This window comes from Notothenia rossii, assembly GCF_949606895.1.
Source record: "Notothenia rossii genome assembly, chromosome: 3".
Lineage (NCBI taxonomy): Eukaryota > Metazoa > Chordata > Actinopteri > Perciformes > Nototheniidae > Notothenia > Notothenia rossii.
The window spans coordinates 3,479,467-3,505,836 of NC_136901.1; the positions used below are offsets into that span (position 1 = coordinate 3,479,467).

The following is a 26,370-nucleotide window of genomic DNA, read 5'->3' on the forward strand; positions in this document are numbered from 1 at the left end:
AAATGTGAAAATGTCAAAAAAAGTAAAATTTTGAAGAAAAAAAATCTAATTCTGAAAGAAATTCACATTTGAGATGCATTGTGGGACATGTAGTTTATGGCCAACGTTCTTCTGTAAATCGGCATGTAACCGTATATTAAACGTATTATATTCTTTCAGAGCTCTTGTGGGGCCACATTAAATGAAGTTGCGTGCCGGATTTTGCCCCCGGGCCTTGAATTTGACACCCCTGCTTTAGAGCTTCCTTCCAGCAGCTGTCTGATGCTTCCAGCTTCCGGTTTAAAGTCAGCTATCACGTTCTTTAAGTGCTCTTATTTTGAAGTGCTTCCTGTTTGCTGTTTACTTTCACTTTGTCCTCGCGGTGTCGCAGCTGCTTCTTCTTCTCTCGAAAGGTTTGTAACTCTTTGTGACTTTAGAGCTTTTAGAGACACCTCTTCTGACCAATCATTGCTCAGAGAGTAACTCCACATAGACACTTCTCACCATCTCTGTATTCGGATCACTTTGAATTATGTCTGTAACTTCTCTGTGTGTGTGTGTGTGTTTGTGTGTGTTAGTGTGTGTGTGTGTGTGTGCGTGAGCGTGTGTGTGAGCGTGTGTGTGTGTGTGTGTGCGTGCGTGCGTGCGTGCGCTTCTGTGTGTGTGTGTGTGTGTGTGTTTGCGTGCGTGCGTGTGCGTGCGTGTGTTCTCCGACATATTTCCTGAAGTTAACAAAGCACCGGAAATATATCTCTGCTGGTTGTTCCTCGTCACATGACCAGCGGAGTATTTAAAAAAAGGAATGAAAGATTAATAATTTATAATGATATGAACATGTGGAAATATTTAGAAAAATAATTTATAATAATGTATCCTCCTGGGACCCGAGGGAAAAAAGTGTCTTCCAATTTCCTTTTTTTGTGATTTCCTACCTATTTAGGGTTAAAAAACATATTGCAATTTAGACTTTTTTTATTTTATTTTTAAATGTTACAGTATGTCCACTGTAGAGGACGTCGGCACCATATTAGTTTGAAAAGACAGCCAAAATGAACAGATAGACTATGTAACGTATTATGGTTATAGAGTGATATTAATACAATAATACATTCAGCTTTATTTAAAACATGAATAAGTAAATGATCTGAACATTGCTGTTTATTTGGTCACTGTGCAGGACATACTGATAAAATAGGGCCTCTAACTAATTACCTTAAATAAACTCACTAATTACTGAAACCAGTTCAATTCACATTATTCGTATTCTTATCATTCTTTATGAGCGCAGTAACGGTAAGGTATCTAATTACTTATTTATTTAGTATTCCATAACTTAGTAACAGAGATGGTCAAACTAAAGTAGTAGAGACATGGCAGAAATCCGACAATGAAGCGGGACATTGAACTGTTCACCCCTGAGAGGGCGATCAAGAAAAGAGAGCGAGCGATGAGGGAGTTTACAGATGAGAAGACACAGAAAGACAGAAGCACAACAACAACAACAAGGAGGCTATATTTAGGTGTTTTTTGGTAAATAACCGACGGTGCCTCCTGCATCTTTCCCCGCCTTCCTTTCAATGGGCTGGGTCCCATATACATGTGGAAATATAAAGAGGAATCATTTATAATAATATATGCATGTGTAGATTGGCCACCAGAGGGCGACATATCCCCTCAGCCTCATTCACAGGAACACTGTTCACTAAAGAACAATTCAAATCTATATGAAAGAGGAATAATTTATAATAATATAAATCAAATCAAATCAAGTTTTATTTATATAGCACATTTATAAACGATTTTTGGTCGAGCCAAAGTGCTGTACATATAATAAAAATAGCCTACAGTAGAGACACTTTACAGCTAATACAACAGCACAGTTTGTTCAGAATGTCAGTATGAGAAAAACGACACCCTCTATCCTTAGACCCTCACATCGTACACGGAAAAACTTCCGGAGAAAACCCACAGTTTAAAGGGGAACATGGGAGAAACCTCAGGGAGAGCAAACATCTGTAAAGTGTCCACCAGAGGGCGACAGATCCCCTCAGCCTCATTCACAGGAACACTGTTCACTAAAGAACAATTCAAATCTATAGTAAACAGAGATAAGAGTAAAGGAGCATGAAATAAAATACATATCATTAAAATAAATAATATTAAAATACTTTTGTTAACAGGAATCGTGGTAACATATATATATTAAAAAAAAATGAATACAAAAATAAAAATTGTAATCTAATATAAATAATATATGAAACAATTATAAATACAAGGGGTAATATAAAGCAAACTAATGTTTAAATATAAAAGACATACATTTAAGAATGAATAAATGTGGAGATTTTATTTTCAGAGTCCAATAGAAGTGAAGCGTGATCCCAAAGAAAGGCAAAGAGGAAGCAACAGGAAGTGGTTTCCTCCTAAAGGTTACACTGTGAGGGTCCTAACAACATGGACCTGGAACCTGGACCTGGACCTGGACCTGGACCTGGACCTGAGTCCTCTAAGAGTGACCCCTCAATGGAGCCTCAATCTGCTGATGGGGGGTAAGACTCAAACTGACTAAAAGCCGTTTGATATAAAGTTATAGACTTTTATTGTCATTGTACAAAAATACAATGAGATTCAGAGTGCAGCCCTGCCCCAGTGTGCAATAACTAGACATACATAACAATACAAACACGGCAGTAGGACAGACAACATAAACAATCACACGGGGGAAAAGATTGTTAAAAATAGTGATGTAAAAATAAGTGCATTAAAAATGTGTATATGTGTGAAGATGATTACGGTTATTGCATTACGTGTGGTGGTGAAGCAGCCTGACGGCCCAGGGGTACAAACAGATTTTTTGTCTGTTTCTCCGTGATTTGAAGCTCCTGTATCTCCTCCCATGAAGTCAGTTGTTGTCGGTGTTAAAGCTTCTGTGTAACCTTCAGCAAGTCCAAAGGTCAAAGGTTTGATTTGTCATATACACAGATACAGTGAAGAAATGCAATAGAAACAGGGTCACAGGTTCCTCCAACAATAACACAGAATATTATATAGACATATAGACATATATATATATATATATATATATATATATATATATATATATATATATATATATATATATAAAGCAGCCATGTCAGGTCCTCAGTGATGTGGACCCAGAGGAACCTGAAGCTGCTGACTCTCTCCACCGTAGTCCCATTGATGGCGATGGGGGCGTTGTTGTCCTGGCACCAAGATGTCAGGGTTTCGACCTTCTCTCTGTACGTCGTCTCGTTGCCGTCGGTGATCAGGCCGATGAAGGTCGTGTCGTCAGCAAACTTCACGATTGTGTTGGAGCTGTGTGGGGCCACGCAGTCGTGAGTGAACAGGGAGTAAAGGAGAAGGCTGAGCACGCAGCCTTGAGGGGCTCCGGTGTTGAGGATCAGGGTGGAGGCAGAGTCCTGCATCGGGTCGGGTACCCGACGGGTGACCCGCAGAAAAGGTGATTCGCGGGTGGTATTTTTTCAAACGCTTTTTTCCGGGTTCGGTTCTGGGTAAAACAAAGAAGATGCGGGTCGGGTCGCGGGTGTTGCATAATACACATATTAAAATAATAATAATTTAGTTTAATGTTTAAATCCTCAGACCTCTCCCCGCGGGACCGCGCATAATCATAACCTCTGCAGCGCATCAACCTGCTTCTGAGTGCGTCACATTCTGAATGGCTGAGGTGACAAATATGCAACTGCGTGTGTTAATAATTGCACGTTTTCACTGCTCATATATATGCGGGGTCGGGTTGGGTTGCGGAACTAATTGGCAATATGTGCGGTAGCTGGGCGGGTTCGGTATTGCACGTCACGGGTGCGGGCGGGAGCGGGTCTTGAAAATCAGACCCGTGCAGGACTCAGGGTGGAGGATGTGATGTTTCCCACCCGCACTGCCTGGGGTCTGCCCGTCAGGAAGTTCAGGATCAGACCGGAGTCTGCATGAACTCTCTGGCGTTATCCTTTAAAGACACATTCTTTACGTTAGCTTCACACTGCTGGTGCTGGAGTGCAGCTGAAGAGAGGCGAGGCGCTTCGTAGATAAACTTCACGTCTTTTGGATTTTCTCTGAAAAGCTGTCCTTCACATAGAGAGCAGTCCACCGGCTGATATAGGGAGCTCAGAAAGTCAGGAAGGTTTAAATGTTTAATGTTCTTTTCAATCTGTTCACACATCGGCAACACAAAGAGATCACTAGCATTACATTGTTATATAAAGTGACTCGAAGAGATTTTTTTTCTTCATATGTATTTTTATTGGGAAACATGAGAAAAAACAACAATGAAGTAGCAGTCGTCAAACATGTATGAAATCCCCCCCTTTTTTTTTATTTTTTATTTTTTATTTTTTTTATCAGGAACAGGATAAGGGAATGATAATGAAAACAAAAGGAAATAAAATACAAATAATAACCCACCCAAAACTGGACAAGAGTCATTAAGAAAAAATAAATAAATAAAAAGACTTAGCACAGATACAATTGTTTGATGCTCGACACACACAGCTCAACATACAATATCATTGATAGGACTATCAGTTACATTCCAGGGAAGTGAGAGAGTCAATGTAAGTGAGTACCGGATTCCACCTTTTAAGGAAATTATCAGACGAGCCTCGTAGTGTATATTTGATTTTCTCTAGATGGAGAAAAGACAACAAATCTTCAAACCAGGAAGATGCGGAGGGTGGGTTTGGGTCTTTCCACTGAAGCAATATTCGTCTACGGGCTATAAGAGAGGCGAAAGCTATAACATCACTCTGGTTTCTAGTCAGCATGGTCAAATCTTCAGGTACACCAAAAATAGCAATGTGAGGACTGGGTGACAATGAAATATTGAGAGCCTTAGATACAGTGTCGAAAAACACAGACCAAAATGTAGCCAATTTCGAGCAAGAGTAGAACATGTGAGTATGATCGGCAATTGACGAAGAACATCTATCACAGATATCACTTGAGCCTGGAAATAATTTAGAAAGTTTTGCTTTGGTGAAATGTATTCGATGCAAAACCTTGAACTGAATCAGAGTCAGTCGGGCACAAGAGGACGTAGAATTTACTCTTTTAAAAGCAATTTCCCACCATTCATCTGTGAGGTCAAGCCCAAGTTCCCTCTCCCACTTGCCCACAGCCCCAGCAAGTGGAGAGGTCCCAGCCGATATAATGAGGTCATATAGTACAGTTATACTACCACTTAACTTATTAAGTGAGAGGATGTCATCCATCAAGGAATTAGCAGTCAATAGTGGGAATGAAGCAAAGTGAGTACGGGCACAGTCCCGTGCTTGGAGAAATCGAAACAGACTAGAATGTGGCAGATCAAACTTATTACGAATATCCTCAAAAGTTGCGAATGTCCCGTCAATGTATAGGTTAGAAAAAACTACTATGCCCTTTCTTTTCCACAATGCAAAGGTTGTGTCAAATTTGGGTGGGGTAAACAAGTGATTATTAAGGATGGGGCTATGGGGAGAGGGAGAGGAGAGTTTAAAGTGCTGCCTGAATTGTTTCCAAATTTTTAAAGACGATATAACAATTGGGTTTGAGGTATATTTGGAGGGGCAAGATGCAAGAGGGGCACAAAGCAGAGCAGACAGAGAGGTTGCATGACAACTAAGAGCTTCCATTAGGCACCAATCAGCATCAGAGGAACTATGCCAAAGACGTAATTTCTGGATGTTGGCTGCCCAATAATAAAATAGGAGGTTCGGTAGAGATAAGCCACCATCTTTGTTACGTCTCTGAAGAGTAGTCCTGCGTGCCCTTGGAGTCTTACCAGCCCAGATAAAAACAGAGATCATCCCATCTAGCTTATTGAAAAACTGTTTTGGTAAAAAAATTGGCAGACATTGGAAAAGAAAAAGAAATCTTGGTAAAATGTTCATCTTAATAGATTGAATCCTACCAAACAAAGAAAGAGGGAGGGTACCCCATCGTTGTAAATCCACCTTTATATCTGTGACTAGCTTAGAGAAGTTTGTTTCATGAAGGGAAGCAAGACTGCGAGTTATAGTTACACCCAAATACCGGAAACTCGTAGGAGCCAGGTGGAAAGGTAGGGCATGAGCTGGGATGCGAGTAGCTACTTCATTTACAGGGAAACACTCACTCTTGTCAAAATTTACCTTATAGCCTGAAAATGACCCAAAACTATTTAGGAGTTGCAGAATGTCACCAATACAGTTGACTGGATCTGAGATATAGAGTAAAAGGTCATCAGCATATAGCGAGACCCGGTGATCCAACCCAGCCCTGCGCATGCCTGTGAAAAGTGGAGATGACCTCAGAGCAATGGCAAGGGGCTCTATTGCCAAGGCAAATAATAAGGGGGAAATTGGACAGCCCTGCCGGGTGCCCCTCGTCAAGGGGAAGAATTTAGACAGTTGAGAATTTGTTTTTACGCTAGCAGTAGGGTTAGTATACAAAAGCCTAATCCATGACACAAACCGAGATCCAAAACCAAATTTATGAAGTGTAAAGAATAAATAGTCCCACTCCACCCGATCAAAAGCCTTCTCTGCGTCTAATGAGACAATCATCTCAGCATCTGGTGAGACTGCAGGGGAAAGCACAATATTAAGTAACCGTCTGATGTTAGAAGATAATTGACGACCCCTGATAAAGCCAGTCTGGTCTTCAGAGACAATACCTGGTAAACACGGGTCCAGGCGGTTCGCCAGCACCTTAGCAAGAAGTTTGACATCCGCGTTCAAGAGACTTATAGGTCTCCAGCTACTACAATCTTCTGCTTTTTTGCCTTTTTTGAGAATAAGGGAGATTGAGGCTTGTCTTAGTGTTGGGGGTAGAGTACCATTTTTCAGGGAATCATTAAACATATCTAATAAAAGGGGAGCTAACTGGGCCGAGAACTTTTTATAAAAATCTACAGGAAAACCATCCGGGCCTGGGGCCTTGTTATTTTGCATCTTCCTAAGACTGCCAGTTATCTCCTCTAGAGACAGAGGGTCGTCCAAGCTATCACGCGTGAGAGTATCAATATTAGAGATATCCAGAGTGTCAAAAAAATGCTCTATATTTGTATTGTCTATAGGGGGTTCAGATGTGTACAGCTTGGAGTAAAATGTGGTAAAGGCATCGTTTATTTCAGTAGGATTCGTAGTGAGGGAATGTGAGGAATCATAGACCTGAGTAATAAACTGAGAAACTGACTGGTGTTTAAGCTGCGATGCTAAGAGGCGACTAGCCTTATCACCGTATTCATAATACGTACCCCTTGTCCGTCTAAGAAGATACTCAGCCCTGCCAGTGGAAAGCAAATCAAATTTGGATTGAAGCTTACGCCTCTCAGCATACAATTCAGGAGTGGGAGAACTCGAGTACTGTCTGTCTAATTTACTAATAGCGTCAACCAAATCCTGCTGTTCTTTTGTCTTTTGTTTTCTAGAGTGAGCATTATACGAAATAATCTCTCCTCGCATCACTGCTTTAAAAGTTTCCCAAAGAAGGGAGGGGGAGGTGGATTCAGATTTATTATTATCAATAAAAAAGTCTATTTGCTTTGAAATATGCTCACAAAATGTTTTGGTAGCTAACAGGCCTGTATTAAATCTCCAGGGCCCACACCTTGGACTAGGGGAGAGAGATAGCTCTAGAACAAGAGGAGCATGATCAGAGATGACAATAGCAGAGTATTCAGTCAGTCCAACAGAAGACAGAAGGGCTTTATCTACAAAAAAATAATCAATGCGTGAGTAAACACGGTGAACTAGAGAGAAGTATGAAAAATCCCTTTTATTCGGGTGGAGAAACCGCCATGGGTCAATACAACCCACCTGGTTCATAAATGTGGATAGTGCTCCAGCCATACAAGAAGGGGTAAATCTTTTGGGACATGACCTGTCTAACTGTGGATCAACTACAAGGTTCAAATCACCCCCGAAGATGAGGCGGTGTGTGTCCATATTTGGTAAAGAGGAGAAAATTGAGGTCATAAAATTTGGATTATCAAAATTTGGGGCATATACATTAACCAAAATCACTGGGGTCTGATATAGCACACCTTTGACTATAATATAACGCCCTCCGGGATCTGAAATAGTTTGTTCAGCTGAAAACTGAACACGTTTGTGTATTATGATGGCTGTGCCCCTGGCTTTAGAATTGAAATTTGAATGAAAAACCTGCCCCACCCAAGGCTTACGAAGCCTAGCATGGTCATTCACACAGAGGTGCGTTTCCTGGAGAAAAGCAATATCAGTATTGAGACTTTTTAGGTGTGAAAACACTCTCGACCTCTTAATTGGTCCTCCCAGTCCCCTGACATTCCAGCTAATAAATCTAACAGAGCCTACAGACCCTCTCTGACCTGTATTCTGGTTAGTCATTAATTAAAATCATCAACCATATGTAACATAACAAGCGTAGTGGACAAGCATCACACACACCAGTAACATTAGATATTAAAAACAAAGACCCTCCCCTAGGCAAACACCCAACCTTTTCCCAAAATAACCCTCTACTAAAAAAGAAAAAACACATATCTTTGAGGACAAATGAAAACAAAGAAAACCTTAAGCTCAACATTGCGGTTAGCAAAGTGAGTAGCAGGATAAACCTTTGCTAAACAACCAGTTGACCACGCAGTGGTATCCCCTCCTACAATATCAAATGAAATTAAACACCACTAGAACGATTCTGTTTTTAGAACAGACAAATTGGCAACGATCTACAGTCCAACAGAACAAATGCTGGCAGGTGACTAAACACCAGCAGAGGACAGTGCTGCACTCACCCGGAAAAAATGATGAGTCCAAACAGAAAAACACGGGCTTGGTGAGCAGGCTAAACGGAATTAGCCTAGCCTAGCAAAAACACACCCGTAGGCAACAACGGAGTTATCAAAAAAAGTAAAATCAACCCGTAGCGAAATGGAAACACGGCAGCTTAAGTCTTATGAATGCGTTCTTGATAGAAGCGATCAGCCAGCTCGGGAGTGTCAAACAAGTGGACCACACCGTTGAAGGTGACTCTCAGCCGGGCGGGGTAAATCATGCTGAAACGCACTCCTTTTTTGTAAAGCCGGGACTTCACATTATTGAAAGCGGCTCTCTTCTTAGCAACAGTGGCGCTGAAATCCTCGTAGAATTTGATCCTGTGCCCTCGGTAGGACATCTCCCGGTGTTCCTTGGCCCATTTCAAAACCTGCTCCTTCTCAACGTAGCGATGGAAACGGACAATTATGGGCCGAGAGCCCTGGCTGGGTCTGGGTCTCAGGCTGCGATGTGCGCGATCGAGCTCCGGGCCGGAGTCAGGTAAGACATCTCCAGCCACCTCCTTGAATAACTGAGACATAAACTCCCTAGCGTTTGCGCCTTCCATATCTTCAGGAATACCCACGACTCTGAGGTTCTGACGCTTGGAGCGCGATATCAAGTCCTCCACTGTAGCGTGTAGCGCTGAGTTATCATCCGACACGGAGGCTAGCTGGTTCTTCAAGGTCGCCACGTCTTGCTGCAGGCTAACGATGTCATCTGAGTTGGAAGACAGTGTGCTCTCGATCTGTGATATGGTGGCGGTGTGAGTCGCCACAGTGTTGGTTATAGCTTCAAGTGTTGGGAGTATCGGGGCCATGGCTTCCGACAAGGCAGCGTTGAAATCTTCCTTAAGACTTTCGCTCAATTTCTGGAGCTCAATGACTAGCATCTCAGCCGTTAACTGTGTAGGCCCCGTCGACGACATTTTCTGCTTGTCCTCGAGTCCCGGGAATGAATCAGTCATTCGCTGCTGGGTTTTACCGATCCGTCCACCCTTGCTCATCGTAACGGTGTGCAATATTGTTCCGTTTAACTCTATCAATGTAGTCTGTACCAAAGTTTAAATAAAATTCGGCGTTATCTTAGTAAAATATTATGAAAAATGCGGAGCTGATAGCAACTGCGACCTCCTTCTACATGCTCAAACCGGAAGCCCTCGACTCGAAGAGATTTAACATATTTTCCATCAGTTTCTCTCCAGCTGGCAAAAGCATCTGTTTCTGTTTCAGGGTCCAGCAACAGAGAGCAGACTCTCCCAGCGGTCTGTCCTTCAAGAGCGACCGGTCGAAGGACAAGTTCATAAACTTTAAAGGACGACCTCCATCTACTGATCAGAGGTAAGCTGTAACTCACAGTAAGAGTCCGGTTATCATTGAATAAAGCTAGTCCGTATGAAGTCTTGTCCAACTTATTTTCCAGCAGTTTTTCTCCAGCATGTTTTACGGCCACATAATCAGGAGAGAGGAAGTCGTTTTTTCTCAGCGAGAACTGAACCTGTTAAGCCTGAATATTGTTGTGTTTGCCCCCGCCAGCACAGAACTGTGTGTCAGGGCTTCTTAACATTTAACAACCTACTAATGTGTCATACCCACTTAACGGGAAGAAACTCAGCTAACTGACGATATGAACAATTTTTACCGAAACAAAACACAAGTCTAACGCCGGGCGTCTGAATTAGCACTAAGCGAAAGAGTGCTAACGCACAAATAACTCACGGTAGCAATATTGTATATTCATCGGATCTGCACAAACAAGATATCATATCATATTGATTCCGATAGTATAAGTATCATCACTGTGCGACCAAAACTCACGGCAGCGAAAGCCAGGAAAGACAACACACAACTTGACTTTACGTCTTACCTTTGCTGTTTTCTGATCAAAAGTTGTGTTTCAGGGCATTTGAACGCAGACAAACGCTGCTGAAGGTTAATCCAATGTCTCTGTGTCACTTTGAAATGATTACTGATAATCCATCATAACCTTTATGGCAATAAACGTATTTTACAAATAGAGTGTAACAGAGCTTCCGGTTTTGGGCAAACTGCGTGCGCTTCACTCTCACTCCTCGATAGCAGGGCTCAACGCTAACTTTTTAAAGTGGTTGCCAGGCAACCAGGCATCAGCTTTTGGTTGCCAAAACTGAAAATAAAGTTGCCATTTTTAGTCACCTTATATTTAAAATAATTAAGATACTATACAGTTATTCATCAACTTAATAATGAACATGTGACACAAAAGAATGTTCAAATGCTTTACAATAAGTAATTAACACAATTATCTGAAACCTAAGTGGTAGGAAACTCGTCCACCCTCAATGGCTGGTATACTAAACACCAGTAGTGCAGCTGCTGTCATGTTCTTCACAGATCCCTCAAACATGAATTGAGCAAGTCACTAGTTTCTTGGCCATCCGTTGTCTCTCTTTCAAATGTGGGTTTGACCTTTGTGCTGACCCCCACCATAGATCCACTGGCCCTTCAGCATCGAAGTCTTGGATTGGCCAGACTAATACATTTCTAATGTTAAATAAATGAAAACCATTCATAGTTAAGAATTAGATATTAATTATTAATGCTGTAAATGACCTTTTATAAGTCTAACTATATTTAACATGTGTTATCTTTTTATAGAAGTGATTATATTTTTATGCCAATATTTTACTATGGTAAAGTTTTCGTTTAGCATTTTTATTTTGGTAGTAATAAAATCGGGACTCTTATTTTGAAGGAACTTTTACCGGAAGTGAATGCACAACGGAGCAGAATGAAATCAACCCACTCAAAATATTTCTTCTTAGAATAAGTGAGAAATGGATTTAACTTCTGTATGACAGCTACCATGCTGGAGAATTAAGAAACTATAATTGTATGCAATCATTTGTGGCATTAATAATTAATATCTAATTCTTAACTGTGAATAGTTTTTTATTTATTTAACATTAGAGATGTATTAGTCTGGCCAAACTTGATGGCAACCTAAAATCCCTCTCTTTCCGTATCTCAGACAGAAGATATTATTGGAGACAAAACAGCCAATCAGAATGGACCTTCTCGAGTTCTCCGATTTGGTTGGTTTTGTGGCACATTTGTAACACTGTGCCAACTTGGAGCCCGCAGGCAAACCTGAGCGCGCACTGGGTGGAGAGGTTGAGCGAGGGAGAGAGAGCGTGTGCAGGAGTTTGTGACAGGGCTTGAGTCAATTTCTCTTCAAAATAGAATTGATGTGTTTGCAAAATCTATTTTTCTGTGGTCTAAAATGTTCAATTGGCGCTCAATAACATTTTCTATGCTCAAAATGTTTCATTGCTTGCTCAGGATAGAGGCACAAAAATAACACCATATGTTTCGCCTCCCAAGACTTTACCCATTTCCTCTTTGCTTTACGTTCGGGTTCATCTTGCTTTTTATCAGTTGAATCACTTTGAACATTCGTTTGAGATGTTGACGGGTCGGCCAAACTTTTTACCCCACAGCCAAATAACTTACTTTGCTTCGCCATTAATTGTAAAACAAACACACGGCGCACCGCGCATGCGAGTAAACGTGCATGGCTTTCTGGCTCCGGAATCACACCAACGCACGTGCAACTCAAGTATCAGGTTCCGACTGGTCACAACAATAATTACATATCACTCTTAATACAACAAATAATTAACATGTATCTCTTTTGGGGTGCACATTTAGCTGTTTGCTGTCCTTATTTCTCTATGTTAGAAACGGGTTGCCACTGATGGCAACCAGAGGCCAAGAAGTGGTTGACATTTTTTCTGAATGGTTGCCAATGGCAATCTGGCAACCGTTACTGTCGGGCCCTGCCAATGGTAATATTTAGGTGGATTTAGGAATCCCCCCTCGATTCTATTGGCTCTAACGGTTCAAAACAGGATGTCAATCACCAGAATCGACCAATGGGTTCCAGAGATATGGCAAATAAACCCAAATGACCCCAAAGGTGTTTTTTTTCTAAACCTCTCTAAAAAGGTCAAATGTCACTTGTTTTGCATCAATCTTGATACAAGCTTTTAGTCTACTATCCCATCATTCAAGGGTGGTTTTCACGATAAGTCATGTTTTTTTTTTGGACGGACACTATAGAGTGGCGAAGTCACGCCCATCTACTTCCGGTCCATGGGACCTTATTTCTGAAAAATTATGTATTAAAGTCAATGGAGAGAGAAAGATTATCTCTCGATCCCGTTTGAATTGTGCCATGAATTACACATATGATGTTTGTCAATTTAAAAAATAATTTCCATGTCAAAAAAGTTTTTGTTTTTTTGTTTTAAGTTTGTCTTAAAACTGTTGAAATGTAAGACTATGAAAAATACGCAACTAGAAAGACTACAAATCCCAGAGTCCCGGTCCCGCATGCCGGCTCTCACAGAACCGACTAACTCCCCTTGTGTGTGTGTACAGCTCTCAACATGCCCAGACTTGGAGTGATTTTCACCTCTTTTAATACTTTCCGCCTCATTCTGAAAGAAAGAAGTGAAATGTGCCGACATGACGGCCGTCTTGGTGTGTGGTGCGAGAGGGAGATGTAGTTCATTGAGTGTAATTCAGCGTTTCACACAAACAAAAGTGTTACTTCACAGTTTTACGACACATTTTAATTTTTTTGACTTGTAAAATTATCTTTTAAATTGATAAACATCATATGTGTAATTCGTGGCACAATTCAAACGGGATCGGAAGATAATCTTTCTCCCCATTGACTTCAATACATACTTTTTCAGAAATAAGGTCCATGGAGCTCCCCCGGAAAGGGAGGGACTTCGCCTCTCTATAATTTAAATTTTTTTACTATGTTCAATCTGAATTTACTTTAAAATAAAAACATCTATATTGATTCTGACTCATCTGCATTCAACTCACAGGTTTATCATTGCTTTGAGAAAAAATATTAATAATTTACCCCTTTTTAGAAGTGAAGATATAGTCATTTGTTCTGGGCATGTCATTTTCGAGCCTGAGACCTGAAAACGGGCTCAGGGTTAAACAGGTTAAGAGATTTAACATAATTTCCATCCGTTTTTGTCCAGCTTGCATCTGTTTCTGTTTCAGGGTCCAGCAGCAGAGACCAGACTCTCCCCGCTGTCTGTCCTTCAAGAGCGACCGGTCGAAGGTCATCATCTTAGAGTTTAAAGGGCGGCCTCCATCTGCTGATCAGAGGTAAGCTGTAACTCATAGCAAGAGTCCGGTTATCATAGAATAAAACTAGTTCTTAAAGTCTCGCCCGACCCCTCCTCATATCCAAAGTGTTTAGTTGTGAACGTCCACACTGGGAGGGGCAGTGAAACTCCATCTGAAAGCTCAGGCTGTTCAGAAGCTGTTCCACCATCTCACAAACACTTCTGATGGAGGAGACTGAGCCTTCATCAAAGTCACAACCAGCTCTCCTGCCAGGTGAACCCTGACCCCTGCTGTGGGGCTGGAGGTGGAGCTGGGGGGGTAACGGGGGCTGGTGTAAGAACTGTCCCTAGGTCTGTCCTCTTCCTGATGAACAGCTGTTAGCCAGCTGCAGAGTCCAGTCTCTATCCACACAGCCACGTTCCAGGAAGACCAGAATGAAGGATGGACAGAATCCTCTTCAACAGTAGCTGGAAATAAATATTCCTGTAGTGCAAAGTTCCCGCTGACGCACAGGACCACCAGCCTGTTTCCCTGTCCTCCTTTACCCTGAGTGTGTCTCTGTGTGGACAGACATCATGTGAGCTAATGCTTCATGGTTCCTCCACAGAGGGGACCAGGAGAGCTCGGAGGTTCCCGGTGGTCAGTCTGCCCAGCAGCATCAGACACAGCTGGACTCCATATTCACGGTGAGTACATGTACTCCAGATACTTGACCTCTCTTCTGTTCACAGTCATCTCCATGCTGCACTTTCAGAGAGTCAGTCTGTCCGGATCTGATGTTTGGATCCATGGTTTATAGTTTGTGTCCTTCATGTGATGTTCCAGCTGCTGGAGGACCAAATCGTCACCTTTGTGAAGAGCGAGCTGAAGAAGATCCAGAAGGCTCTGAGTTCAGATTACCCAGAAGGCTTAGAGAGTCAGAGGGAGGATGAGGAGGTGTTGGAGGCTGAGGATGAAGAGCAGAGGAGGAGCAGAGAGGCCTTCCTGAACATCACACTGAACTTCCTGAGGAGCATGAAGCAGGAGGAGCTGGCTGACCGTCTGCACCGCAGTAAGAGGGTTTCTATAGAGAGTTAACACTCTGGATAAATGTCTCCTCTGCTGATGTCTCAAGAGACCAACATATATCCATACTTCATTCAGAGAACCAGAGTTACAGTGTGACCTCATGATCTTTGTTGTGTGTTCTTTCAGGAACCTTTGCTGCAGTCTGTCAGCGTAAACTTAAGTCCACCCTGAAGGAGAGGTTCCAGTGTGTGTTTGAGGGCATTGCTAAAGCAGGAAACCCAACCCTTCTGAACCAGATCTACACAGAGCTCTACATCACAGAGGGGGGGTCTGCAGAGGTCAATGCTGAACATGAGGTCAGACAGATTGAAACAGCATCCAGGAAACCAGACAGACCAGAAACAACCATCAGACAAGAAGACTTCTTTAAAGCCTCACCTGGAAGAGATGCACCAATCAGAGCAGTGATGACAAAGGGCGTGGCTGGCATTGGAAAAACAGTCTTAACACAGAAGTTCACTCTGGACTGGGCTGAAGGCAAAGCCAACCAGGACATCCAGTTCATATTTCCATTCACCTTCAGAGAGCTGAATGTGGTGAGAGAGAACAAGTACAGCTTGGTGGAACTTGTTCATCACTTCTTCTCTGAAACCAGAGACGCAGGAATCTGCAGGTTTGATCAGTTCCCGGTTGTGTTCATCTTTGACGGTCTGGATGAGAGTCGACTTCCTCTGGACTTCCTCAACACTGAGATCCTGACTGATGTCACAGAGTCCACCTCAGTAGATGTGCTGCTGACAAACCTCATCAGGGGGAAGCTGCTTCCCTCTGCTCGCCTCTGGATAACCACACGACCTGCAGCAGCCAATCAGATCCCTCCTGAGTGTGTGGACATGGTGACAGAGGTCCGAGGGTTCACTGACCCACAGAAGGAGGAGTACTTCAGGAAGAGGTTCAGAGATCAGGAGCAGGCCGGCACCATCATCTCCCACATCAAGACCTCACGAAGCCTCCACATCATGTGCCACATCCCAGTCTTCTGCTGGATCTCTGCTTCAGTTCTGGAGGAGGTGTTGAAAACCAGAGAGGGGGGAGAGCTGCCCAAGACCCTGACTGAGATGTACATCCACTTCCTGGTGGTTCAGTCCAAAGTGAAGAACATCAAGTTTGATGGAGGAGCTGAGACAGATCCACACTGGAGTCCAGAGAGCAGGAAGATGATGGAGGCTCTGGGGAAACTGGCTTTTGAGCAGCTGCTGAAAGGCAACCTGATCTTCTATGAGTCCGACCTGACAGAGTGTGGCATCGATATCAGAGCAGCCTCAGTGTACTCAGGAGTGTTCACACAGGTCTTTAGAGAGGAGAGAGGACTGTACCAGGACAAGGTGTTCTGCTTCGTCCATCTGAGCGTTCAGGAGTTTCTGGCTGCTCTTCATGTCCATCTGACCTTCATCACCTCTGGAGTCAACCTGCTGGCAGAAGAACCAACAACCTCCCAGAAGCCTAAAGTCAAACCTGAACTAACACATCTCTACCAGAGTGCTGTGGACCAGGCCTTACAGAGTCCAAACGGACACCTGGACTTGTTCCTCCGGTTCCTCCTGGGTCTTTCTCTGCAGACCAATCAGAAACTCCTACGAGGCCTGCTCACACAGACAGGAAGTGGCTCACAGACCAATCAGGAAACAGTCCAGTACATCAAGAAGAAGATAGAAGAGGATCTGTCTCCAGAGAGAAGCATCAACCTGTTCCACTGTCTGAATGAACTGAATGATCGTTCTCTAGTGGAGCAGATCCAACAGTCCCTGAGTTCAGGAAGTCTCTCCACAGAGGATCTGTCTCCTGCTCAGTGGTCAGCTCTGGGCTTCATCTTACTGTCATCAGGAGAAGATCTGGACGTGTTTGACCTGAAGAAATACTCTGCTTCAGAGGAGGCTCTTCTGAGGCTGCTGCCAGTGGTCAAAGCCTCCAACAAAGCTCTGTAAGTACAGAGATCATTGATTTAGTGAATCAGTTATTAACACACTGCTGTCTTCTGAATAACTGTTGTCCTCATCGTCTCTTCAGACTGAGTGGCTGCAACCTGTCAGAGAGAAGCTGTGCAGCTCTGTCCTCAGTCCTCAGCTCCCAGTCCTCTAGTCTGAGAGAGCTGGACCTGAGTAACAACGACCTGCAGGATTCAGGAGTGAAGCTGCTGTCTGCTGGACTGGAGAGTACTCACTGTACTCTGGAGACTCTCAGGTCAGAGACCAGAACAGTTTGACTTAGCCAGCAATACAAGTCAATACCACCATCAGCCATGCTGCTGTGCTGTGGGAATACCATCACTCACATCTGTATCTTTGTAACGCAGCAATGAGAGAACACACGTTCACATGCATGTGTTATATTTTGGTTAGCTACATTTAACTAAGTTACTTTAGCCAAAGCCTTAGCTAGCTTTGTTTTAGCAACTAACTAAAACAAATGTGTTACATATATTTTGTAGTAGCCATTTGTGAAATATGACAGCTTGATTAGCTTTGAAAACGGTGATCCTGGATTGAATGAATTTCATATTAATGAAACCATAAATGAGACAAAGTTAGCTAGCTAGCTCCCCCCGCCTCACTTCAGTCAACATCGTTAAGTCTGATTTCTTTGTGGGTAATTGGACCATGTGACATATACTAAGAATAACTTTATAGGAACAGTCAGTCTTCTACTTCCTTTTTAAATGTTGCTTAGAAGCTCAGACTGCAGGGATTTCAAGAAATGTCACGATATTCAAAACAGAGAAGCCAGATCCAGATGTATTTGTAGGCACGAGTACATACTCTGTTGATGGCGCTCTGCTGAAAGCAGCAATGGAACAAACAGGACTAAACTCTCCATGTGTGTTTGCTCCAGGGAGGAAAACCCCCCTAGACTTCCTATTGGCTGGTTCCATCACATGCGCCATTACAATCCTACATATCATATGTTATCCAGGGGGATTCATTTTAAACACAAATGTTGTTTCTCTTTTTGTTCATTCTGTTCTCTTCAGGCTGAGTGGCTGTAACCTGTCAGAGAGCAGCTGTGCAGCTCTGTCCTCAGTCCTCAGCTCCCAGTCCTCTAGTCTGAGAGATCTGGACCTGAGTAACAACCACCTGCAGGATTCAGGAGTGAAGCTGCTGTCTGCTGGACTGGAGAGTCCACACTGTGAACTGAAGACTCTCAGGTCAGAGACCAGAACAGTTTGACTTAGCCAGCAATACAAGTCAATACCACCATCAGCCATGCTGCTGTGCTGTGGGAATACCATCACTCACATCTGTATCTTTGTAACGCAACAATGAGAGAACAAACGTTCACATGCATGTGTCATATTTTGGTTACCTACATTTAACTAAGTTACTTTAGCCAAAGCCTTAGCTAGCTTTGTTTTAGCAACTAACTAAAACAAATGTGTTTCATATATTTTGTTGTAGCCATTTGTGAAATATGACAGCTTGATTAGCTTTGAAAACTGTGATCCTGGATTGAATGAATTTCATATTAATGAAACCATAAATGAGACAAAGTTAGCTAGCTAGCTCCCCCCGCCTCACTTCAGTCAACATCGTTAAGTCTGATTTCTTTGTGGGTAATTGGACCATGTGACATATACTAAGAATAACTTTATAGGAATAGTCAGTCTTCTACTTCCTTTTAAAAAGTTGCCTAGAAGCGCATAGTGCAGGGATTTCAAGGAATTTCACGATATTCAAAACAGAGAAGCCAGATCCAGATGTATTTGTAGGCACGAGTACATACTCTGTTGATGGCGCTCTGCTGAAAGCAGCAATGGAACAAACAGGACTAAACTCTCCATGTGTGTTTGCTCCAGGGAGGCAAACCCCCCTAGACTTCCTATTGGCTGGTTCCATCACATGCGCCATTACAATCCTACATATCATATGTTATCCAGGGGGATTCATTTTAAACACAAATGTTGTTTCTCTTTTTGTTCATTCTGTTCTCTTCAGGCTGAGTGTCTGTAACCTGTCAGAGAGAAGCTGTGCAGCTCTGTCCTCAGTCCTCAGCTCCCAGTCCTCTAGTCTAAGAGATCTGGACCTGAGGAACAACCACCTGCAGGATTCAGGAGTGAAGCTGCTGTCTGCTGGACTGGAGAGTCCACACTGTGAACTGAAGACTCTCAGGTCAGAGACCAGAACAGTTTGACTTAGCCAGCAATACAAGTCAATACCACCATCAGCCATGCTGCTGTGCTGTGGGAATACCATCACTCACATCTGTATCTTTGTAACGCAACAATGAGAGAACACACGTTATACCATCATCGATTACATTCAAGATTCAGAGATGTATTGTCATGTCATATACACAACTACGGTGTAGTTCTGCAATGAAGGAAACACGTAGGTCAGAGGTTCCTCAACAGTGCAATTACAAGACGTACATTTTTATAAAAATAAAATAATAATAATATAGTCTGCAAAAATGTATAAAAACAGAGCAAGCTCAGGTGCTTAACTCTCTCTTAACATTGTTGTTGTGAAACGAGACACAACAAATGTGTCACAATTCTCCAAATGACTCCTGGCACGACCTTCTTTAAAGCCTCTAAAAGGAGCTTTCATTATGAGTGATTTGGGCAGCTCTTATTGGACGAAGCGTTTGACCTCCAGAACTCATTTGGGTAGTTTCAGCCGAGCACCTCCTAGTCCGAGACTCTCTTCCTGGAAACGGTGGATTGCTCCCTCCGGGTTGGCAGTGAGCGGCCGTTTCTCAATGTCGAGTAAAGCTGCTGCAGAGCCACTATTTCAAGTATACTCCGACATCGAGTGGCGCCGAATGCTGGGCATTTAAACAGTCCTTCGGCGCTACTCGATGATGTAGTATACTTGAAATAGTGGCTCTGCAGCAGCTTTACTGGACATTGAGAAACGGCCAGTTTCTCTCCAAAGTGGGGAGTTCAACTATCTCAGGGTCTCGTTAACGAGGGAGGGTCAAGTGAAGCGTTAGATGGACAGGCGGTTTGTTGCAGAGTCAGCAGTGATGCAGACGTTGTACACAATCGTTAAGAGAGAGGAAGCTGAGCTGGAGGTCCGTCTGCGATCAACCCTTACTCCCCGTCATGAGCTTTAGGTAGTCACTGAAAGGATGAGACCACAGATACAAGCAGTCTAACTGAGCGTCAGATTAAAGCTTCTTCTGCAGGCTGACTGGGCCTCAGAGATTGGGGGAGGAGCTCTGAAGAGACAGAACATGCTGAGTGATTTAATTTGTGTCCTGAGACGCCTCAGGACCAGCCAGCAGGAGCTGAGGTGGTGCTGGTTAAACACCATTTCATTATTCTGTGTCTAACACTCTGGATGATTTCTGAAATACTCCATGTATCTCCACAATGAGCAGCCCTGATAGGCCACACTGTGAGCGTCTCAGACGATCTGCCTGGTGGTGTTGGAGGTCTGATGTCCAAACTGTAGTAGAGTGTGTCGGCTGCAGATCTTCTTGTAGTCATCTCTCTGTGTCTTTGTTCACATTATTCTCTATTCCTTTGTTTTATGATCTGTTCATATCAATAAGACCCTTACCATGGCTGTCCAGTTGAACTGTGAAGCAGTGACTGGAGTTTTAGGTGTAGAGATGACCCAGAGGTGATGCAGTAATAAGCCCCGCCCCCTTCCAGTCCTGGACCCTCAGATGATCTGACGGCTTGTTTGTGTGTCTGCAGGCTGTCAGGCTGTCTGATCACAGAGGAAGGCGGTGATGCTCTGGCCTCAGCTTTAAACCCCTCCCATCTGAGAGAGCTGGACCTGAGCTACAATCATCCAGGAGCCTCAGGGGGGAGGCTGCAGTCTGCTGGACTGGACACGCTCAGGTATGGATCACTAATGGCCTAAACAAGGGGTTCCCAACCTTTTTTCCCGAGAGCCCCCCCCAAATGACTCTGGTTGGAAGTTGCGCCCCCCCCCCACACACACACACGGGGGGTAGTATTTAGTTATAGGATGATGAAAGCGTAATTAAGGAGCACTATTGGAGTGACTTTGATGGTTATTGGACTCAGGATTCGTTCATTTGGATTCTCGCTGTATGAAGAAATTAAAGAGCGGCGCAAGTGGAAACAATTCACAAAGGGATTAAAGTGTTTAAAACACATGCTCAAAGTAAGCCGGGTTTTGCCGATGTGTTTATGTGGATTCAAAAGTCGAAAATAATCTACAAAATGGAGGAGAACGATCTGATCGGAGCAACTGTGACAAATCATCCAACTGAATTAAAAAATAAAAAATGAAAAAAAAGTCTGAATATGATATCTGTCCTCAAATCATCTGAGGCCTGGCGCACCCCCTGTGATCACCCCCAATGGGGGCGTGTCCCCCAGGTTGGGAAACACTGGCCTAAACAATGCCTGCAAAAAGAAAAAGACACTATATAGCAGAGGTGGGAGTAAGTCCTACATGTGCAAGTCATGAGCAAGTCTCAAGTCTTGACCTACAAGTATCAAGCAAGTCCCAAGTCACTGTGGTGAGAGTCAAGCAAGTCAAGTCATACGACATTCTGATGAATAAGCTCAGTTTCCACATTTCAATCAGTTCAAAGACAGTGGTTATGAAAATGGATTCAACCCACACTATGATCTTCATTACATACACAGCTAATCATTTGAAATCTAATTCAGACCGATGACGATCATATTAGATTCATATTAACCCTAGAACTGCAGACAATATAGCTAGGACTCAGAAAGTCTGTTCAAAAAGGCAGAACTCCAGGTAAGAAAATCAGATATGGCATTTTCCATTCCACATATTGAATTTAAATGTCTGTTAACACTAGAACCGCCAACAGCGTCAGCTCCTACAGAGATATCATTTCAATCATTTCATTTGTTCCTCTTCATCATTTCCTTATAAACTAAGCAGGACGATTTAAAACTCACTTAATTGGGTTCATTTAGAAATGGCTTCAGTTTATCATCAGAACAGATCAAAAAGTTCAGATTCATTTTACAATAAATCCAGGAATGATGCACTTCTACAAACAAAAACAACATCATTAAAACATTTAAACAAACTACTAAAAGTAGATGAACTACATTATTCAAAAGTGTAATGTGAATGTGTTTAGTTTATGAATCCCTTGGAGGTTCTAGTGTTCATTTGCCGTTTTGTCTTCTCTTTGCTTAATCGATTTGAAACCAAGTCTAACGTAGCTTAAACTTAACGTTAGCTTTCTAGCTAACACAACACATGCACCTTTCTCTGTGGATTTTTGTAGTGAGGAATGAATGTGGATGTTGTGGTGGTCCTGTCACTGAACTTTATGCTGCAGACCCTGCATACCGCTGTTCTCTTCTTATTACCGTCATCCACAAAATAATCCTTGAATCCAAACTTCACTATTTGTGGAGTAACGCTAGCCGCTGCGATGTTAACTGAGACTCCTGCCTTCTAGTGGGTTGCCAGGTTTGCACGCATGGCGCTATAATCACCCAATCACATTTCGAAAAAACTAAACGTAATATCTCACTACAAAAACAAACGCAAATATTTAATTTTAAAAAGTCAAGTCCTTTCAAGTCATCTGTCTCAAGCTTAAGTCAACTCTCAAGTCATCAGTTCAAAGTCAAGTCTTTTATCAATGTTAGTCAAGCAAGTCTCAAGTCCAAAAATATGTGACTCGAGTCAAGTCATGTGACTCGAGTCCCCACCTCTGCTACATAGACAATTCATAAAATATAGAACTTCAGAAGCAGAAAATAAATAGAAAAGATATAAGAATAAATGAACCAATATTATGAGAATATGTAAGAAAGAATAATAAAATACTAAGAACAATCAGAATGAAAGGTTGATGGAAGGTATTAAATAGTGTCGTTAGAAACGGAGCAAAGAGTTCAGGTTACCCTGAGTTTCTTGTTGACAAAGATAATGTTCTCAATAACACAGAAGATGTGGTTCATGGTTTGAACCAACTCTTTGTGAATGTGGGGTCAGATCTGCAGAAAGAATGCAAAGCGTAGAAACAACTAAAGGGGAAGGTACAGACCTCTGGAGTGAAAACAATAGCTCTTTGTTCCTCAGAGCAGTCGAAGAAAGAGAAATCATAGACACTGTACGGAAATGTAAAAGCAAGTCCTCGACCCATTGGAATCATATTGATTTGATTAGAGTCAAACACATTATTGAAGACTTTGCAGAACCATGAACACATCTTTGTAACTTGTCTTTTCAATCTGGTCCATTCCCTCATGAAATGAAAATAGCTAAAGTTATACCATGATATCAAACTGGGATAAACACCGTGACACACATCACATGTTTCTTTGCTCTCCCACTTTCATCCTTGAAAAGGGTTTTACAAAAAGACTTGACAGTTTCATGGAAACACATCAGCTGTTGGACGACAGTCACTATGGATTCAGGAAAGACAGATCAACATGTACGGCACTAATGGGATTAAGTGAGGAAGTAGCAAACTGCTTGGACAATCAAAATATTAATAATAATTGGGCAAGACACACTCTGGAGAACACATCATGATATACTCTGAGTGTGTCAGTTCTTCAGTGATTCAGCCGAACTTGAGAGGCTGGAGGGCAACAGAGGACGCTTGGACAACTCATACAAATAATTATTTATCCGTTTTTCTCAGATATTATTATTTTTCTTTCAATATTGACGTTCGTCTCGACAGTGTGAAACACAAAACCAACCTGCAGCCGTTATGCACATTACAAAAAAGGGCTCTAAGAGTCATCAGTAATGTTGGATATCTTGAACACACATTACATCACATGTCACTTGTTAGACGCTTTTATCCAAAGTGACTCACATTCATTCAGTACTGTGGACAATCCCCACAGGAGCACTTTGAGGTGAAGTGTCTCAGGGACACAACGACATGCTGACTGCAGTGGGACTCCAACTTGCTACCCCCTGATTCAAAGTTCAGCACACAACCCACTGAGCCACAGCCTCACACTCATTCATCATTCTTGAAGTCACACACACTGCAGTTTACTGATCTGGTTACATTTCAAAGTGCATCATGTACAGAGCAAGAGATCATCTACTTGCTAGGAAACTACAGACGTTGTTCACAGACAGAGAGGGGGGGTCTCATCTGAGAGGAGGTCTACATCTGAAACAACTCAAGGTCAGAAGAACTCTGAGAAGAGCAGAACGATCTGTGGGGGGGTTCATGGAGCGCTTTGGAGCAGGAGCTCAGACAAAGCACACATAGCATTCACTTTGAAGGATGCTCAGAAACACTTCTTTGGAAAAGCATGAGAATGAAGAAAGGAGATTGAAGAGGAGAAATGATTGTAAATGTATAAATGTAAATATGTAAGTAGGAATAACTTTCAGACATGATTTAAAGGATAATCACTGATCAGCAGTGAGTAAGGGATCAATAAGCATCTGCTCCCTCCTGCTCCCTTCGGACACATAGGATTCATTATTATTATTATGAACATTGATAAATACTTTATTCTAACAATACGCTGTTCTGTTTTTCACATCTGATTTTTTAATAAAGATTGAAATGAAATGAAATAATGTGTGGGGGGGGTTGGAGTGTCTAGAAGTGATTAAAATATGAAATCCTGAATGTGGAGCTGAAACAGGAGTGATGTGATGGGGGGGGGCAGTCTGTGGACATGTAAGATCATTCAAAGACTAACTGACCCCCCCCCCCTCTGCTTCCAGCCTGGAGCCTGCTGCAGTCCGGTTCTTGAGGCCAGGTCTCAGGAAGTGTAAGTGTGTTTTTCATCATGAACATCTTCACCCTGGGACATCACAGGGACATGAATAACCTTTAATACCTGCTGTGTCTCTCATCAGATTCCTGTGGACTCACACTGGACTCAAACACAGTGAGCAGAGAACTCAAACTGTCTGAGGACAACAGGAAGGTGACATGTGTGGAGGAGGAGCAGAAATATCCTGATCATCCAGAGAGGTTTGACTCCTGGCCTCAGCTGATGTGCAGAGAAGCTCTGACTGGTCTCTGTTACTGGGAGGTCAAGTGGAGAGGAAGGGTTTCTATATCAGTGACTTACAGAGGAATCAAGAGGAGAGGAGGCAGAGAGGAATGTAGGTTTGGAGAGAATGATCAGTCCTGGAGTCTGGAGTGCTATGATGGAGGTTACTATGTCAGTCACAATAAGAGAGGAACAAAAATCTCCTCCTCCTCCTCCTCCTCCTCCTACTGCTCCTCCTCCTCCTCCTCTCGTAGAGTAGCAGTGTATCTGGATCATCCTGCTGGCTCTCTCTCCTTCTACAGAGTCTCCTCTGACACACTGACCCACCTCCACACCTTCAGAACCACATTCACTGCTACTCTCTATGCTGGGTTTGGGCTCTGGTTTGGGTTAGGGTCTGGGTCTGGTTCCTCAGTGTCTCTGTGTGCTCTGCAGGAGTGATACCCCCCCCCTCCCCCCCCCCCCCCCCTGCTGAGCACATAGATCAGTGTGTTCAGGATCACTCACAGCTGACTCTCAGGTCTTCTGGTCTGCTTTCTGTCCCCAGATCCAGAACTCTCAGGTCTTCTTGGTCTGCTTTATGTCCCCAGAACCAAAACTCTGAGGTCTTCTGGGTCTGCTATCTGTCCCCAGAACCAGAGCCCTCAGGTCTTCAGGGTCTGCTTTCTGTCTCAAGAACCAGAACTCTCAGGTCTTCTGGGTCTGCTTTCTGTCTCCAGAACCAGAACTCTCAGTTCTTCTGGGTCTGCTTTCTGTCCCCAGAACCAGAACTCTCAGGTCTTCTGGTCTGCTTTCTGTCTCCAGAACCAGAACTCTCAGGTCTTCTGGTCTGCTTTCTGTCTCCAGAACCAGAACTCTCAGTTCTTCTGGGTCTGCTTTCTGTCTCCAGAACCAGAACTCTCAGGTCTTCTGGTCTGCTTTCTGTCTCCAGAACCAGAACTCTCAGGTCTTCTGGTCTGCTTTCTGTCTCCAGAACCAGAACTAAACCTGAAGAAGTCCAGTTGTTACTCTCCAAACATCTGGAACAAAGTCCCAGAAACCTGCAGGTCTTGTTTCATGTTTCTTTGATTCTCTTCTCTTTTGAAGGACTAGTTTGAAAAGCCATCTGATAACGTGTTTCCGCTGCACTGGTTCTGAATGCTCTGAATGTCTTTCATTTGTTTAAAGCTCTTTGAATAGCCTTGTGTTGAAAGCTGCTGTATAAATAAACCTGCCTTGCCTTTGCAATGTTGAGTTGGTCTTCATTTTAAATATCCATATTTCTTAGATGAATGATAGTAAAAAGGTATTTCTTGACATTTGATAGACTGCATTATTAACATATTAAAAACATATTAGGATTTGTAGTTGCAGATTGAATTCTCTGTTTCAACAGGTCGGTAATGTGCAGTTTCCTCCACTAGATGTCACTCTTTACCTTCTCCTAAATACTCTGTACAATGCACTGATCCGTGCATCCGTTACTTTCACTTATTTACACTACAGTATA

At 42.9% G+C, this 26,370-nt stretch overlaps 1 protein-coding gene across 1 annotated transcript; it reads left to right on the forward strand.

The window, feature by feature from the left end:
• Positions 1–26,108, forward strand: LOC307031031 (uncharacterized protein). Its single transcript, XM_079667757.1, has 14 exons — positions 1–392; positions 2,336–2,528; positions 10,007–10,114; positions 13,844–13,951; positions 14,520–14,598; positions 14,738–14,963; positions 15,107–16,901; positions 17,949–18,122; positions 18,910–19,083; positions 20,622–20,768; positions 24,607–24,653; positions 24,742–25,401; positions 25,530–25,700; positions 25,786–26,108. Exons 2-12 carry the CDS (start codon positions 2,434–2,436, stop codon positions 25,320–25,322), a joined length of 3,534 nt encoding a protein of 1,177 aa, XP_079523883.1. The 5' UTR covers positions 1–392; positions 2,336–2,433; the 3' UTR covers positions 25,323–25,401; positions 25,530–25,700; positions 25,786–26,108.
• The last annotated feature ends 262 nt before the right edge of the window (positions 26,109–26,370 follow it).